This window comes from Onychomys torridus, chromosome 7, assembly GCF_903995425.1.
Source record: "Onychomys torridus chromosome 7, mOncTor1.1, whole genome shotgun sequence".
Lineage (NCBI taxonomy): Eukaryota > Metazoa > Chordata > Mammalia > Rodentia > Cricetidae > Onychomys > Onychomys torridus.
Genome location: NC_050449.1, coordinates 16,027,099 through 16,044,564, shown reverse-complemented (window position 1 = coordinate 16,044,564; position 17,466 = coordinate 16,027,099). Strand labels below are relative to the sequence as shown.

At 52.2% G+C, this 17,466-nt stretch overlaps 1 protein-coding gene across 3 annotated transcripts; it reads left to right on the top strand.

The window, feature by feature from the left end:
- Positions 1-92: 92 nt before the first annotated feature.
- Raver1 (ribonucleoprotein, PTB binding 1) lies at positions 93-17,442 on the top strand. Of its 3 annotated transcripts, XM_036192806.1 has the most exons (14): positions 93-353; positions 1,855-1,921; positions 6,081-6,550; positions 10,448-10,639; positions 10,720-10,849; positions 11,072-11,166; positions 11,660-11,747; positions 12,027-12,238; positions 12,325-12,630; positions 14,661-14,735; positions 15,405-15,548; positions 15,906-15,989; positions 16,079-16,228; positions 16,343-17,442. In XM_036192806.1, exons 1-13 carry the CDS (start codon positions 135-137, stop codon positions 16,223-16,225), a joined length of 2,229 nt encoding a protein of 742 aa, XP_036048699.1. In that variant the 5' UTR covers positions 93-134; the 3' UTR covers positions 16,226-16,228; positions 16,343-17,442. The 3 variants fall into 3 exon arrangements, with proteins under 3 accessions (XP_036048699.1, XP_036048700.1, XP_036048698.1); XM_036192807.1 differs by having other exon boundaries at positions 11,663-11,747; positions 16,079-16,360; XM_036192805.1 differs by having other exon boundaries at positions 94-353; positions 16,079-16,360.
- The last annotated feature ends 24 nt before the right edge of the window (positions 17,443-17,466 follow it).

Below are 17,466 nucleotides of genomic sequence, written 5' to 3'. Positions count from 1 at the left end.
CTCCAGCCAATAGGCTGAGTGGGCCGGGAAGGAGGCGGGACTTCCACCAACCAATCAGTACGCGCGCCCTCCTTGCCGCTCTATGTCGCTCCGCCCTGAGCTCGCTGGTCCCAGAAGGCGCCGGGTCTCCCAAGATGGCGGCCGACGTGTCCGTTACTCACCGGCCGCCGCTCAGCCCGGAGGCGGAGGCCGAAGCGGAAACTCCCGAGGCCGCCGATCGCCGGGCGCCTGAGCAAGAGCTGCCGCCGCTCGATCCGGAAGAGATCCGGAAACGCCTGGAACATACTGAGCGCCAGTTCCGTAACCGCCGCAAGATACTGATCCGAGGCCTCCCGGGGGACGTGACCAACCAGGTATGGGGGGGGTGAGAGCGTGGCGGGAAGTGCCACGGTGCGCGTGCGCAGGGGGAAGCCAGGCAATACCAACGCTGCTGTGTGCGGGGGCTTTGCCCAGTGCCGCATCCTCTCCCGGGTTCAGGAGACGTTAAGAAAGGTGGAAACGGCATGGTCAGGAAGGGCAAAAGAACCAACTTGGACTGCGGGCCAACGTTGCTAGGGGCGACCACCGGGCTTGGGCGAGACCAAGTGTTGAAGGGGCAGGTAGTTTAGGGGGCGTGCAGCTGTGGCCGCATTGAAGTGTTGCGGGGGATTGTGAATGGATTGGTTGACAGAGAGGATCCAACTGGCCCAAGCATACTCAGAGAGGGCTTCCCTCTTCTGCCGTGGGGTGGCGGGAGCTCAAATCTGGAAGTTTCAGGATTAGAGTATGGCCTTTCTTTATCAAAGATGAATCAACACCTTTAAGTAGACCCGGAAGTTGGAGCTGCATCCCTCAGAAGGCCTACTAGAATTGACTTGAGAAAATGAAGTCTCCCTTCGACGTGAAGGGGCGGGGTGGGGGTGGGATTGTGTATTCTGTGACACTTCCCTGTGGCTAATCTTGTCTGCCGGGAGTGCCCTTCTCTTGGGGACCTGCATGGAGCAGGGCGTGCAATGCTCTTTGAACCTAAGAAAGTGGTATCTATGCTGCCCTGCCCGGGTGGTGGTGGGATAGGCCCTTTCTGCTCGCTGCTAAGAATCTCTGCTCATATAGCCGGGCGCTGGTGGCACATGCCTTTAATCCCAGCACTCAGGAGGCAGAGCCAGATGGATCTCTGTGAGTTCGAGGCCAGCCTGGTCTACAGAGTGAGTTCCAGGAAAGCCAGAGCTACACAGAGAAACTCTGTCTTGAAAACCCAAACAAAAGGATCTCTGCTTACTGGCTCACCCTAGTACCTACTAGTATGTGGGCACATGGCTATTGAAGCTCCAGAGGTGTTGGGGAGCATGATATGGGTGCAGACCTGGAATAGAAAACTGTGTGCGTGGTCTGGTGCATATCTGGCACTGCCCATCCTATCTCAGTGGGCTCATACATAGGTCATCAGATGAAAGCAGGCCAGGCAACTTGCCCTGGAAGCCAGCATTCATTAACAGCAGCCCTGTCAATATGAGGGAGCTTGGGGTGGCCTGTGCAATCAACCGCACAGTGTATAGTCCTTAAGTGCATGGAGTCCCTGATCAGGTACCCTGAGTGGCATGCCCTGTCTGGCCTAACAATTTGTGTAATTCACCTCTTACAGCCTCAGTTGCCTTGTTCACAAAATAGCTAAGTAATTAGTTGTAAAGTTGTTGGACCCTTACATAGAAGATCAGACAGGTCGTGTTCCTAGCATGTAATCTACAACCTTGCCCTGCATAGCCTTGGGTAGAAGATAGTTGTAAAATGGGGGTTTTTGCTTATCTGTTTGTATGGTGGGTCCACTTATAGCCAGGCCTGGTCAGTGACTCCTGGCTTCTGATTGTGTCTTTGCAGGAAGTACATGATCTCCTGAGCGACTACGAACTCAAGTACTGTTTCGTGGACAAATACAAAGGGACAGGTTTGTTGAGCCATGGGCGGGCCAGGGCAAGGATGACAGTCCCCAACGGTGACAGGAGGGACCTGGCTCAGCATTTGTTCTCCTGAACTGTGGGTCCTATATTGTCCTAGAGGATGCACTCAACAGGAGCTGTTGTCTGATCCTTGTCCTGGCTGTATAGTGAATATAGCTCTTCCTGGCCTGTAACTCACTATGTAGATCAGGTTGGCCTTGAAATCACAGAGATCCGCCACCTTCCTGCCATTGTTTCCTGAGTGCTGGGATTAGAGGCGTGTACCACCATGCCAGCTTGTTTATTTTGTGCGTATGAGTGTGAGCATGAGCAACAAGTATGGAAGTTCGAGGACAGCTGTCTGAAGTCAGTTCTTCCCCCCTGCTGAGGCAGCATCTCTTGCCTCTGTCATAGGCAGCTCTCCCATCTCAGACTGGGAAGCCGGGATTACAGGGACTAGAACTCGGCTTGTTAGGCATGGCAGCAGGCTCCTTTACCCGGCCTTCGCTCTGCCTCTTTCTGGTTCACTCTGTAGCCAGGTGGTCCTGGGGTCCTGGTGCAGCCCCGCTGCCCTGAAGCTTGTAGAGGTCCTTCTCTAGCTTCCACTGCTGCTCTGGGGTCTGATTGATTTGTTGTGTGCACAGAAGGGGCTCCAGATCTCAGTACAGACGGTTGTGAGCCACCATGTGGGTGCTGGGAATTGAACTCAGGACCTCTGGAAGAGCAGTCAGTGCTCTTAACCTCTAAGCCATCTCTCCAGCCCGCTTTGGGTTTTTTGGTTTTTGGGTTTTTTTCCTTTGGTTTTTCGAGACAGGGTTTCTCTGTGTAGCCCTGGCTGTCCTGTAGATCCAGGGATTAAAGGCATGTGCCAGGTGGTGACTTTTAATCCCAGAACTCAGGAGGCAGAGGAATGTGGATCTCTGAGTTCGTGGCCAGCCTGGTCTACAGAGTGAGATCCAAGACAGCAAGGGCTACACAGAGAAACCCTGTCTCGAAATACCAAATTTAAAAAAAAGTCATTACCTAGCCTTTTGTGTAAGTTTTAGTTCTTTATTTGATGTGTTATGGGTGTTTTGCTTGTTCACCATTTGTAAGCTTGGTGCCCACAGAAGCCAGAAGAGAGCACCAGATTCTGTGGAAACAGGGTTATAAAAGGTTTTAAGCTGCCATGTAGATACTAGGAACCAAACCCAGGTCCTTGCAAGAGCAACAAGTGCTCTTAAGAGCTGAGTCGAACGCCTTTAATCCCAGCACTCGGGAGGCAGAGCCAGGAGGATCTCTGTGAGTTTGAGGCCAGCCTGGGCTACCGAATGAGTTCCAGGAAAGGAGCAAAGCTACACAGAGAAACCCTGTCTCGAGGGGGAAAAAAAAGCTGAGTCATCTCTTCAGCCCCATTTTTGGTTTTTGGCTTTTGGTTTTATTTTAATCAGGTCTCATATAAACCAGACTAGAGTTAAACAAACTTATTGTGTGAGTGAGAATGACCTTGAACATCAAGACATCCTCCTGCCTCCACTTCCAAAGTGCTGGCCATACAAGGCATGTATCACTGTGCTCAGCTCCACCACTGTTCTTACCTGTCCCCTCATAACCCAAGCCCACAGGCCACCCTCCTCTGTCATTGTAGGCTGAGGCTGGCACATTTGCCCACACATGGAATGGTCAAGTCTGTGTCCGTATAGATAAGACGTTGGCTTCTTGTGTGAGGCCATCAATGAATGTCTGTGCTTTCCAGTATTATAGCAGGTGTGAAGAGCGTCTAGAACCTTCTCTGAAAATCTAATGTGGAGAATGTGCCCCTGTTAAGCCCTACCTGGCAGGCTAGGTAGTGAGTTAGATCCTGGGCATTGGAGGCAGGTGGGCTACAGCTGGAAAGCTGGTCTCTGCTCACCGTGCTTGTGTGCACAGAACAAGCAAGGATGAGCTGAGATGCTCAGACTGTCTAGGACGACGCAGCTGCCTAAGAGGGCCAGGGCGATGGCGCGGCACTTGCCAGATGAGCATGAGCACCACAGTTGGAGCCCCAGCACCTATGGAAATGCTGGCTGGGCCTGATGACCCACTCATAATCCAAGTGTGAATGGCTGGGTAGATTTCCCTGATCAGCAAGCCCAGGCTTCAAATGAGAGGCCAGCTTCCACCTGTACCTGTACAGCTGAAAGAAAAAGAATATAGTCATAGGTATCAACAAGCAGACAGTTAGCAAGCACCCAATGCAGTCACCTCCACAGGGCCTGGAGCACACCAGAATCCAAGGATGCTTAGGTCCCTCTGAAAAATGCTCCTAGGAGCAAGTGAGGTGGCTCAGTGGGTAAAGGACTGCACCAGGCTGGCGGCACCAGGCTGGCGGCCCGAGGCCAGTCCCAGCACATACGTGGTAAAGCAGAGAAGTGACGCTTGAGAGTTCTCTGACTCTGGAGGTAGAGGATCAGAAGTTCAGGCCTCTTGGCTACAGAATGCATTTGAGGACAGCCTGGGGTACATGAGACCTTCAAACCTAAAGAGGTAAAATGGGGTTATGGAATCAAAAGCAATGGGGGCACTGAGTGGAGGTCAGGTAAAGGGGCAGGGTCCAGGAAGCCACACCAGTTGCTGTGATGGGAGCTGACGAGGACACAGGCTGGGCCACCTGCCTAGGATCTCTGAACAAGGTTTCCTCTGGTGGTAAGATGTTCTGAGGAAGCTAGCGGGGCTCTGAAGACCAACTATCTCTGGTTGCTTTGTTGTATCTTTAATGGGGGGCATCCGTTTGGGTCTGAGGACCACTTGCAGGAGTCCATCTCACGTACTCCACCATGTCCGTGAGGACGAACTTAGTTATCAGTTCGGGGGCAAGGCCTCTCTGTGCTGCGCCATCTGGTCCTCTACCCTTTTGTATTTTTTATTTTTTCACTTGATTTTGTGAGTGCTCTGTATGTGTGTGATATTGGAGCTTAAATATAGAGCCTCGCACATGCTAGAAAGGTGCTCTCATGCTGAGGTATATTCTTAGTCCTGATATTTTTTCTTTATTATTGTTGTTATTTTGTGGTGCCAAAAATGAATGCTCTTAATGCTGAACTACATCCCCAGTCTTCGATTGGTGGTTTTGAGACCGTGTGTTATGTAGCCCAAGGTGGCCTCAGCTCACATTGTAGCCAAGGGTGACCTTGGATTTCTGATCCTCCTGCTTCAGTCTTGCATGTGGTAAAATCACTGGTATGTACTTCTACCACACCTGCCCTATAGACGGAACCCAAGGAGTCATGCATGCTAGGTAAGCACTCTGCCAGCTAAGCTATGTTACTGTTTCCAGCCCTTGGTTTTTTAAGACAGAATCTCACTAGATAGCCCACAATGACTTTGAACTCTGTCCCCAGTCTTACAAATGCTGGGATCACAGACATGTGCTATACCATTCCCTACCCACAGCCTGGATCTTGGACTGCTGATCTGGACCTGTTTATTCTCCATCAAAAATGGTAGATATGAGGGTTAGCCTGTTCCATTTGACAGATGAGAAAGTTGAGATGCCAGAACCTTTAAGAACAGTGGGCCTGGGGCTGGAATGATGGCTCAGTAGTTAAGAGCATTGATTGCTCTTCCAGAGGACCTACGTTCAATGCCCAGCACCCACATAATGGTTCACAAACATCTGTAACTCTAGTTCCAGGGGATCTGGTACCCTCTTCTGACCTCCACAGGCAGCAGGCACATGGGTGGTGCACAGACGTATATGCAGGCAAGCATGCACATAAAATACAATTAAAAAAAAAAAAAAAGCTAGCAGTGTTGGCCCACACCTTTAATACCAGCACTCAGAGGCAGAGGCAGACAGATCTCTGTGGTCTCTAACTCTACAAAAAGAATTCCAGGGCTGCTAGAAACCATGTCTTGAAAACAAACAAAAAAAAGCTTAGTTAGGGCTTAAGCCTGAGCTCTATTGACCACCTGCTTAACCATTAACCTCAGTGTCACCCAGTGACACACTGGGCAGAGCCATGTGAACAGTGAGTAACCGCTCAGGATTATGTCAGGGGGAAGGACTGTGGAACCAAGGCTCCAGATGGCTTGTTTGTGCTTGCCAGTGGCAGTTGATGTTCCTGGTTTGGCCATCACACTTGGTTTAGAGGGCCCAGGATAGGGTCACAAGTGCACTCTGACCCCAAGTCTTCTTGTACCTTGCAGCTTTTGTGACCCTGCTGAATGGGGAGCAGGCCGAAGCTGCCATCAACGCCTTCCACCAGAGCCACCTTCGAGAGCGGGAGCTGTCCGTTCAGCTGCAGCCTACCGATGCTCTGTTGTGTGTGGCCAACCTGCCACCCAGCCTGACACAGGCACAGTTTGAGGAGCTGGTGCGGCCGTTTGGCAGCCTGGAGCGCTGCTTCCTAGTGTACAGTGAGCGAACAGGCCACTCTAAGGGCTACGGCTTTGCAGAGTACATGAAGAAGGACTCGGCTGCCAGGGCCAAGTCTGATTTGCTGGGCAAGCCAATGGGCCCACGCACACTGTACGTGCACTGGACAGATGCCGGGCAGCTGACCCCTGCCTTGTTGCACTCCCGGTGTCTCTGTGTGGACCACCTGCCACCCGGCTTCAGCGACGTGGATGCCTTGCGCCGGGCACTGTCAGCCGTCTATACCCCCACCTTCTGTCAGGTATGTCCTGGGCCCTTTGATAAAGCAGCCACCACAGTGTTGAGTGAGACTCTTGGGAGAGGTTCTGGGGAATGGTGTTTGAGAGCCAGATGTGAATGCCAATCCTCAGCTCATCTATTGTAAGTAGGCAGGGAGTTCTCATCTCCCCATCATCCATGTACTCATTACTTACGCCATGGAGCCCAGGCTAGCCTGCTCTTGCCCAAACCTCATAATTGCTAGAATTATGGGTAGGGTGACACTCTACCTGACTCTGTTTATTGTTTTGTTTTTTGAGATAGCATCTCATATAGGACATACTAACCCTGAACTTGGTATATAGATGAGGATGAGCTTGAATTCCAGCTTGTCCTGGCTCTCTATTTCTCAGGTAGGGCATGCTCTAGCATGCTAAGTTTATGGGGTGTAGGAGCTGGAATTCCCTAGGGCTTTCTGCATTCTAGGGAAGCATTCTCTCCCCGCTCAGCCCCAGCTCTCATCAAAGGCTTCTTGAACCTATGGGCTCCCAGCACCAAGCCAGCGCTTAGATGGATTCCAGCCTCTGTATCCTCAGCAAATCCCTTTGTCTGCACTTTGCGCTCTCTCTCTTGTCCTCTCCTTCCCATTTTCTAGACAGGATCTCATTTCATAGCCCTGGATGGCCTGGAACTCAGAGATCTGCCTGCCTTTGCCTCCTGAGTGCCCCACAGAGAGTATTAAAGGAGTCTGTGTCAGTTAGGGTGTCTGTTGCTGTGAAGAGACACCATGACCACAGCAATGCTTAAAAAGGAAAACATTGAGTTCAGAGTTTTTAATCCATTATCATCATGGTGAGACATGGTGCTGGTTACATCTTGCTAGAAGGCAACAGGAAGTGAACTGTGACACTGGGAGTAGAGTAGCTTGAGCATAGGAGAACTCAGAGTCTGCTCCTTCAAATGACACATTTCCTTCAACAAGGCCACACCACTCCAACAAGGCTGCACCTCCTAATAGTGCCACTCCCTGTGGGGGCATTTTCTTTCAAGCCACCACAGTATCTTGTTAAAAAAAAAACCCAAAACTTATATACTTACTTACTTGTATGCCTCTGTATATGTGTGCCTAGAAGTGTGCGTACTACAGGGCCTGTACAGTGTTCAGTACCCCTGAACCTGTACAGTGTTCAGAGGACAGCTTACAGGCATCCTTTCTCCTTCAACCATGTGGGCACTGGAGATCAAATTCAGTTTGTGAAGCTTAGCAGCAAGGGCTTTGCCTACCGAGCCGTCTCACTGACCATTGTGAGTGATGGTTATAAAAGCTTGCGCCTTCATTCTTTTGGGGGGAAGGTTTTCCAGACAGGGTTTCTCTGTGTAGTTTTGGTGCCTGTCCTGGATCTCACTCTGTAGACCAGGCTGGCCTCGAACTCACAGAGATCTGCTAAAGGCATGCGCCACTGCTACATGGTGCTCCTTCATTCTTTTCTTTCTTTTTTTCTCCTCTTTTTTTTTTTTTTTTTTTTTTAACCAGAGCTGAGGACCGAACCCAGGACCTTACACTTGCTAGGCAAGTGCTCTACCACTGAGCTAAATCCCTAACCCCGCTCCTTCATTCTATGGTCCCATGTATTTATTTATTTTGCCAATGCTGAATGGAACTCAGTACCTTGCCCAGCAAATGCTTTACCACAGAGCTATATGGCAGCTCCTCCTTAGATACTTACTGAGCAGTGTTTAGTCTGCAGTTGTGTTCTGATGCCCTGAATAGAAAGAACCTGGGCTTGAGGGTCAGAGACAGATCATGGTCTTTGTCTCCACCTGCCTGTTCAGAACTCCCTGTTCAGTCACACATTGTGACTCCTTTGCATCCATCTCTGTTGGTTTATAAGATAAGCACAGTTTATGAGCCATGTGTGTGGTTCACGGGTAGAGTGCCTACCTAGAATGCACCAGTGAGGGGGTGGGGGCATGGCTTAGCTGCCTATTCTGTGCAAGGACCTGGATTCATCCCAGCTCAGTAGGTAATGACAAGCTTGATGACATGAGTTTGATTCCTGAGCCCTACATGGTAGAAAGAGAACAATTTCCCTCAAGTTGTCCATTGACTTCCACACATCTCCCATGACATACATGAACTCACACACACAAAATAAGTAAAATAACTAACTTTTTTCACGTAATAAAGCACTGAGCATAATAATACACACCTTTCTTTTCTTTGTCTTTTTTAAAAAACAGTGTCTGTACATAGCTCTGACTGTCCAGGAACTCACAGTGTAGACCAGGCTAGCCATGAACTCACAGAGATCTACCTGACTCTGCCTCCTGAGTGAGTGCTGGAGTCAGGCTGTGATATACGCCTTTAAATCCTAGCACTGCAGAAGTAGAGGCAGAAAGATCTGTGTGAGTTCAAGGGCAGCTTGGGCTACATAGTGAGACCCCTGTTTTTAACAAAGCAAGAAAACAAGGTGAGGGCTCCACCTGCCTGGGCTCACAGGCAGGTGAGTTGCTATGGAAACAGACTTAGCAACAGTCTTCCTGGGCTGAGAGTGCAGCTTGAGGACATGTCACATGTTTATTGTGCCTGATTCTGTGCTTAGATTCTCATTGCTTTCCCTGTCTGCATTCTCTGTGGGTTCTGGGAACTTAATGTGGGTCCTGTGGACTGGTATTTACCTCCAACCCGACTGACTTACATTGCTTTTTGTTTGTTAGGTTTTTGTTTTTTCAAGACAGGGTTTCCCTGTGTGACAGCCTTGGCTGTCCTAGAACTAGCGCTATAGCCCAGGCTGCCCTCACACTTGGAGATCCGCCTGCCTCTGCCTCCTGAGTGCTGAGATTAAAAGTGTGCACCACCACCGCCTGGTGACTTCTTTTTTCTTCTCAGCAGAGCAAGGGCTGATAGTTTACTTTTTTTGAGACAAGTTTCCATGGTGTAGCGAAGGCTATTTTGAAATCGCTGTGTCATGCAGGCCTTCTTGCCCCGTGTTGACGGGGTGCTGGGGTGCTGGGGTGCACACCTAGCCTTCGCCCTCTTATCCTTCTCTCTCTTTAAGACAGTCTTTCAGAATAGTGTCTCACTGTGTGAACCCAGCACTGAAGGTGGAGACAGGAAGATTCCTTGCTGACTTCTAGCTTAGCTGAGAAAATGTGAGCCCCAGGCTCAGGGAGAGAGCCTGTCTGTCTCAGAGGAGTAGAGACTGACTAGAAAACACTTGTGTACACACACACACACACACACACACACACAATGCCAAAAACCTATTTTCTTGAAGGGCTGGGTGTGGTGGCATATATCTTTAGTCCAACACTCAGGAGTTTGAGGCTGTGTTGGTGTATGAGTTCCAGGCTAGCCAGAGCAAGACAGTGGGATCACTGCTGGAACACACCTAGTGTGAGCTTCCAGATAGGGTATGGACCCAACAAACCACTGGGCTGCTACCCAGGAAGCTGGTGTAATGTCACAGCTCTGCCTGTGACTAGTGCCTCTCTGTACTGGCACCATGACCTCCACATCCACCCGGCAATAGCAGCTTTGACTAGCCAGCCTGTGGGCCTGGCTACCTGGCAGGCCTAGGTGCCTCCTCCCAAGTCAGTCACCTACCCTAGTATCTATGGCCCAGTGTATGTGTTCAGCTTACTCTGCAAACCATCCCTTACCTCCTGGTGTCCCTGTCAGGATTTGTTCCCAGCATGTCAGCACAAATACCAGAGCAGTGGCTTCAGTTGAGGGGGGTCCCATCTGCCATTGGGCTAGCCACGTGGCCTTGGGCAAACTGACCTTCTAGAGCCTTCTAGATCCTCTACCCAGATTTAGTGACCAGGTAACGGGCACAGGGCAGGGAGCAGTGAGCAGTCATCCTCCCCAGTGGCTCACTGTCAGTGGTTGGGGTCTTTGCGGTTGCTTGCCTGGTGCTTACAAGTGCATCTCCCACAGCTGGCATGTGGCCAGGATGGGCAGTTGAAGGGCTTTGCGGTGCTGGAGTACGAGACAGCAGAGATGGCAGAGGCTGCGCAGCAGCGGGCAGATGGCCTGGCCCTGGGTGGCAGTCACCTCCGTGTGTCCTTCTGTGCTCCAGGTCCCCCTGGCCGGAGCATGCTGGCTGCACTCATTGCTGCCCAGGCCACGGTGAGTAGGGGTGCCCCCTGGACACCAGTGTCTCCCCTTCGTGACCTCTGCTCTGAGCCTTCCTCTGCTCCTCTCCTCAGGCTCTCAACAGAGGCAAGGGACTCCTGCCTGAGCCAAACATCCTGCAGCTATTGAACAACCTGGGCCCATCTGCCTCCCTCCAGCTGCTCCTCAACCCTTTGCTGCATGGAGGTGCCAGTGGCAAGCAGGGTAAGATGGGCCACACGTGGTTGTGGGGGTATCATTCAGAAGTCACTCCTCCCACGTTGGTGGCTGTGGCGTGAGGATGGAGCTCCCTGAAGGGAGTAAAACCGCAGCAGGAAGAGAGACCTGCCCTTCCTTACCTGGACCCTTCAGACCAGCCATCACTTCTGAGAACTGGGGGCTGTGCTGGGTGGTGGGTTATCACAGCTCATCCGGGTTTCGTTCCAGGCCTCCTGGGTGCGCCTCCTGCCATGCCGCTGCTCAGTGGGCCTGCCCTGTCCACTGCACTGCTGCAGTTAGCCCTGCAAAGCCAGAGCCAAAAGGTAACAGCCTCACGGTGGGGGCCACCCCAGCAGGCACCTTTGCTAGCTCACCCCTTATGTCAGAATTAGATTTCTCTCTGCTCTAGAGAGATGTCTGCTCTGGTGGCCAGGGTATCCATAGCTATTCCCAAAGTGAATATGGCTAAGAAAGCCCGACCTTGTGTGGTTGGGATGTAGTTATCCTGGGTCAGTATTGTTCTGCCAAGAGCAAGGGCCTGGGTGCTAAGGACTGTCACTGTGTATGTGTGACAGTGGCAGAAAGTATTGATCCCCAATGTATAGGACAGGGCCTGGCATTCAGGAACCCATAGGCCACATGAGTAGGTGATGGGTGGGGGTCAAAGGTGTTGGGAGGCTCCATGTGTGTGTCTGCCTGTGATTAACTTGGGAGTTGGTGCTGGGCATTGTGACTGCCAGGACTGTGGGTGGCCCACCTGTGTCTGGTGCCCAGACCACACTGTTCCCACCTTCAGCTGACTGTACTCTGTTCTAGAAGCCTGGGATCCTGGGAGATTCACCTCTGGGTAGCCTCCAGGCCGGTGCCCAGTCTGCCAACTCCCTCCTTGGGGAGCTGTCTGCAGGTAACATTGGACCCTGCCACCCCACCTCTGTCCTGCCGCCCTTCCCCAGTGAATTCTGTTTAGCCTTGGGCGGGTGACCTAATTTGTCTGGGTCATTCTCCTGTTCCTTTGGTGCACACCTCATGGGGCAGCTAGGAGTGTCTTAGAATGCTGACACTCAGAGACCTTGGCTCACTAACTGCCTCTAGGGCACAGGGTTGTTGTCCCTTGTCCCAGGGCCATGGGTAGAGTGGTTCTTCAGGTCTGGGCCCTTAGCTGACACCTTCCTTCTCTCTTTAGGGGGGGGCCTGGCCCCGGAACTGCCGCCCCGCCGAGGGAAGCCACAACCCTTATTACCACCACTGCTGGGCCCTTCTGGGGGTGACCGGGAGCCCATGGGTCTGGGTCCCCCAGCATCCCAGCTCACTCCACCCCCAGCCCCTATGGGGCTCCGAGGCTCCAGTCTTAGAGGCCTCCCGAAGGACAGTGGGCCCCTGCCAACGCCCCCTGGGGTAAGGTGCCACCCTGTTTCCAGCCTCCCCTCCCTTTGAGGTACCCTCTGCCCATGGCCTTAGCAAAACCAACCCTCCTGTTACAGGTCTCACTGTTGGGGGAGCCCCCAAAGGACTACCGCATCCCCCTGAACCCCTACCTGAATCTGCACAGCCTGCTTCCATCCAGCAACCTGGCAGGCAAGGAGACCCGGGGCTGGGGAGGCTCTGGGAGAGGCCGCCGCCCGGCTGAGCCCCCTCTGCCCAGTCCCGCAGTCCCTGGGGGGAGCAGTGGGAGCAACAGTGGCAGCAAAGCCTTCCAGATGAAGTCCCGCTTGCTCAGCCCCATTGCCAGCAACCGCCTGCCCGCTGAGCCAGGGCTGCCTGACAGCTATGGCTTTGACTACCCCTCGGTGAGTACTGGGCTGCCCTGTATTCTGCCTGTCCATCTACAAACCATGCAGGGTGAGCTCCCCTGGTCCAAACATCAGCGGAGATGGCTCAGTCACAGGCATGAGGATCTGAGTCTCATTCTCAGAATCCACATAAATAAAGCCAGGAGGACTGGCATGCTTGAAGCCCCATTCTGAAGAGGCAGAAACAGGCAGGAGATCTAGTCTAATAGGTAAACTCCAGGCCAGTGAAGAGATCCTGTCTCTACTTGGTTTGCTCGTGAGGCGGGAAGATGGCTCTGAGTTCGAGGCCACCCTGGTCTACATAGCAAATTCCAGGTGAACCATAGCTGCATAGTGATGCTTTGTCTCCAAAAAGGTGAACAGGGCTAGGCCAGTCAATGGTTCAGTATGTGAAGTGTGAAGGACTGGGGTTTGGATCCTCAGAACCAGTGTAAAAGCTGGGCAGGTGTGGCAGTTTACCTGTAATCCCAGGGAGTATGAGCTGGAAACTATTTCTGGAGGGAGCTGACTAGCTAGATAAATGGAATTGGCAAGCTGTGGACACTGGTGAGAAACCTTACTTTTGTGAACAAGGTGGAGAAAGACCCTGGATGCCATCCTTTGTCCTCCATACACATGTGTGCAAACACATGAGCAAACAGGCCCAAGACTACAGAGAATAAATTAGATGGATGGCTCCTGAGAAACAGCACCCAAGGTCATCCTTTGGCACACTCACATGTGCAGGCGGGGCATTCCACATCTGACCTTGTGTGGTGGGGCACAGGACAAAGCAGGCACATACTGTCAACTGGGTTCTGTGCCTGCACTGGGTGGTGGAGGCACGATTATCAGGAGTACAAAGCTGGCCCTGGTTACGTGAGACCCTCAAAAACAGAAAATTACTAAAGGTGTGGGCTGGTGAGATTCCCAGCTGGCAAAGATGCTTATCTCAATCCCGAAGACCTGAGTTCTGTTGTTGGTTGGTCCCACCTGGCAGAGGGGGAGAACCTACTCCCACGGGTTGTCCCCTTACACATGGATACACACAGGCACAAAAAGTGTAATTAAAACTTCTTGCCAGCTAATGGTGGCTCACGCCTTTGATGCAGCACTTGGGAGGCAGAGGCAGGTAGATCTCTGAGTTTGAGGCCAGCCCAGTCTGCAAAGCAAGTTCTGGGACAGCCCGCACTATACAGAGAAACCCTGTCTCAAAAAAAAAAAAAAAAAAAAAAAAAAGGCAACAAAATTTTTTTTAATAGTATAAAATGTGTGTGAATTATACCTGAGACGCTGGTGACTTTCTCATTGGACTTAGGAACCTCCCCCCAACCCCCCCTTCTCCCTCCCAATGTCTCCTTTATGTGGCATTCCAAAATCCAAGGCAACTCAGTCAGAACCACTCCTGGTTCCAGACACTTCTGTCAGAGGCGGCTCAGCCACCTGTCTTTTCTCTAGGTGGGCAGTCAGGAGCTTGTGGCCAACGTGCTCCCTTTTCTTAACTGTCCATGTCTGTCTCTTTCAGACTTTAGTCCATGTTGACTTTTTACTTGGGTTTCGATTTTTTTTGAGACAAGGCCTCATGTAGCTCAGGCTGGCCTCAACTCAGTGTGTAGCTGAGAAAGACTCTGAATGTCTTACCCTCTTCCCTCTACCTGAGTGCTGGGATCTCAGGCATTTACCGTCACACCTAGTCTATATGGTACTGGGAATGGAAGCCAGCCTTCCATACATGCTCGCCGGGCAGGCACTTAGCTTAGCCAAGTCCCAAGGCATGCTTTCTCCCTAGAGAAAGGGCTTAGCATCTTATCTCATCTGTCTGTGTCTTGCCCATTGAGCACGATACATAGTCATTTCACAGCACCCATCCCTGGAGCCCAGGCACAGCTGCCCCTCAGACAGGGCATTCATTCACCTGTACTCTCACTGACACCCCTCCAGGCCCACGTGTGGGTCATGAATCCCTAGTGTTAACTGTGGAATTGGCCTAGGGTAAGGTTGGCAAACACCAAACACCCCCCCCCCATGCTTTTTCCTCTTTAATTTAGGATGTGGGACCTCGACGGCTCTTCTCCCACCCTCGGGAGCCAGCTCTAGGGCCTCATGGACCCAGCCGACACAAGGTAAGAGCCAAGACACCATATTCTGCTGCCTAAATATCATACTGGCTGTGTACCAAAGTGGATATGGCAGTCAGCACCAGCTGTGTTACAGGAAGTGCTATCTCTTCAGAACTGAACTCCACAAACGTTTCTTTGTTTTGTTTTTTGGTTGGTTTTTTTTTTTTCTTTTTTCTTTTTCTTTCTTTTTTTTTTTTTTTGTGTGTGTGTGTGTGTGTGTGTGTCTCAAAGTCTCTCTGTGTAGCTGTGGCTGTCCTGGAACTTGCTCTGTAGATCAGGTTAGCCTCAAACTCAGAGATCCACCTGTCTCTGCCTCCACAGTGCTGGGATTAAAGGCGTGCGCCACCACCGCTTCTACAAGCTTGTGAGGCAATCTTGCTATATTGCCCTATTCAGATTTCTAGGCTCAAGCATTTATTTCTCCCCCTAGGGGCAGTGGGTGGTTCCCTGGGAGCTTACCCCATGGCCACACACAGGTAGTCAGTGGTCTGTTGAAGTTAAGGTCACTGGCCTCAGGGTTTCTCCCTGAGCTCACCCTGTGGTCCATCCTGAGTTTGATAAAATGGCTGTGGGTCCCAGAGGTCCCCAGAAGATCACCATGACCAAGCTGAGTTAGGGTGGGGGAGGGTTCCTACCATTATCTTTCTCACTCGCTTGAACTTTTCTCTGCAGATGTCCCCCCCACCTAGCAACTTCAGTGAGCCTCGGAGTGCTGGAGGCAGTGGGGGACCCCTCTCTCATTTTTATTCCGGTTCACCCACCTCCTACTTCACCAGCGGCCTACAGGCTGGCCTCAAGCAGAGCCACCTCAACAAGGTGAGGAGCCTGCCCCACCCAGTTCTGGGCCCTGTGTGTCCACGTCTGTCTGTAGGGCTTTGTCATCCAGGGTGCCTCAGGTATGGCTCCATTGGTGGCAGAGCTCATCTTGCTCGTGCTAGAGTGGCCATGGCCCACTCTGGTTTCCTGCTGTGTGTATGGAACATAACACTGTTGAGCTTGCCCTCATCTCAAGTTCACCTAAATGTAGGTGGTCTTATTGCCAGAGGACAGACACAGGAGGAACAGTTCAGTTACCACCAGGCCTCATAGCTCTGGGTGGCAGGCACAGGGCTGGAATTGGACTCTCAAGGTTTCCTCCAGGGATGACTTGCCCCACCTCTTTCATTTCCGCAGGCTGTCGGTTCCTCCCCGATGGGCTCCAGTGAAGGGCTCCTGGGCCTTGGCCCTGGGCCCAATGGTCACAGCCACCTGCTAAAGGTACGGGCAAGGGGAGGGGGGTCACAGGGCTGGGGAGCCCTGGCCCCTGAGAGGCCCCTGACCCAGCCTCCCCTGCCATCTGTCTCCAGACCCCACTGGGCGGCCAGAAACGCAGTTTTTCCCACCTGCTGCCCTCGCCTGAGCCCAGCCCAGAGGGCAGCTACGTGGGCCAGCACTCCCAGGGCCTCGGCGGCCACTACGCGGACTCCTACCTGAAGCGGAAGAGGATTTTCTAAGGGGTCAGCGCCAGAGATGCTCCAAGGGCCTGCACCAAATTGCTTTTGGGTTTTTTCTGGTATTTGTGTTTTGTGGGATTTTATTTTTATTTTTTATGTCCATTCTTTGGGTAATAGAGAAATCTCTGAAAAAGACTTTGCTGACCAACCAGCCGGAGCTCAAGGAATGTGGGGATGTCTGGGGCCACACCATTACCTGCAGGCCTGCTCCTGGAGCCAAAATCCTGCAGCCTTAAGAGAGAGGGGCCCGGCCTGCTCTCTTTCCCTCCCCAACTCCTGGCCTCCTGTGCCCAGTTCTCCAGGCCTCCTCGCCTGCCTCGTCACTCCTGTGTTCTGGCCTTTCGAGTGCCTTTGGAGGTGTCCCTGACCTGTGAGGATCAGGGACAGTCCCCTTTTTTAAACTTAGACAATTGACTTTGATTTCCTTTTCTAATTTTTATTTTGTAAAACAACCAGGATGATGACCACATTGACCCCACCCACCCCCACCTCAGAAAAGCCCCAACTTTGATTCCTTCAGGGTCTGGCCTACCTGGGCCTCCGAGATTCCACACTTGGTTTCCAACAGCTTAACCCTACTCTCTTTCCCAGTCATCTGCTGCAGGTGTAGCTGTCTCATGCCCCTGCCTGCCTACTCTGGCCAGTACCCCAGTATCTCCAGAGCCCCTGCCATAGTCTTCTTGCCTTCTGATGCCTTAAAGTTGGGTCACAGGTCCCACTAGGTCAGAGCTGCTCAGATGCCGAGCTCCGGAAGCTCGACTCAGGACCAAAGAGCTCTGACCTAGGGATCGTCCTTTCTCCAGGGTGTCTGCCCTGTGGACAGAAGGCCAAAGCCTTGGTCTTGGCAAACCACCCCTTAGTCCAAAGCCTGGGTACAGAAACCAGTGTTTTCTGCTGGCTTCAGCAGCCCCTGTTGCTGTCCGTGAAAGTTGACCATTGTACCCAGGTCACTGGGCCTCTACCATGTCCCTCCAAACCCAAATCACCACCACCATCCCCAGGCCGGATCGCTGGAGCTGGCCTCCTCTCTGCCCACACAGACAAGCTCTACAGCCTGCCCGGGTGAGGGGACCCAGGGACTCTTGCCCCTGGCCAGCTGAGCCACTAGCCTCCCACCCCAAACCTGATGGCCCAAACCCACTCCAGGGGGGTATTCCCTCCCCCTTCCTCCCACACAGACCTTTGCTGAATTAAAGTTTGTAAGTAAACGGTTTTAAAAAAAAGAAACATCGGAGCTGGCT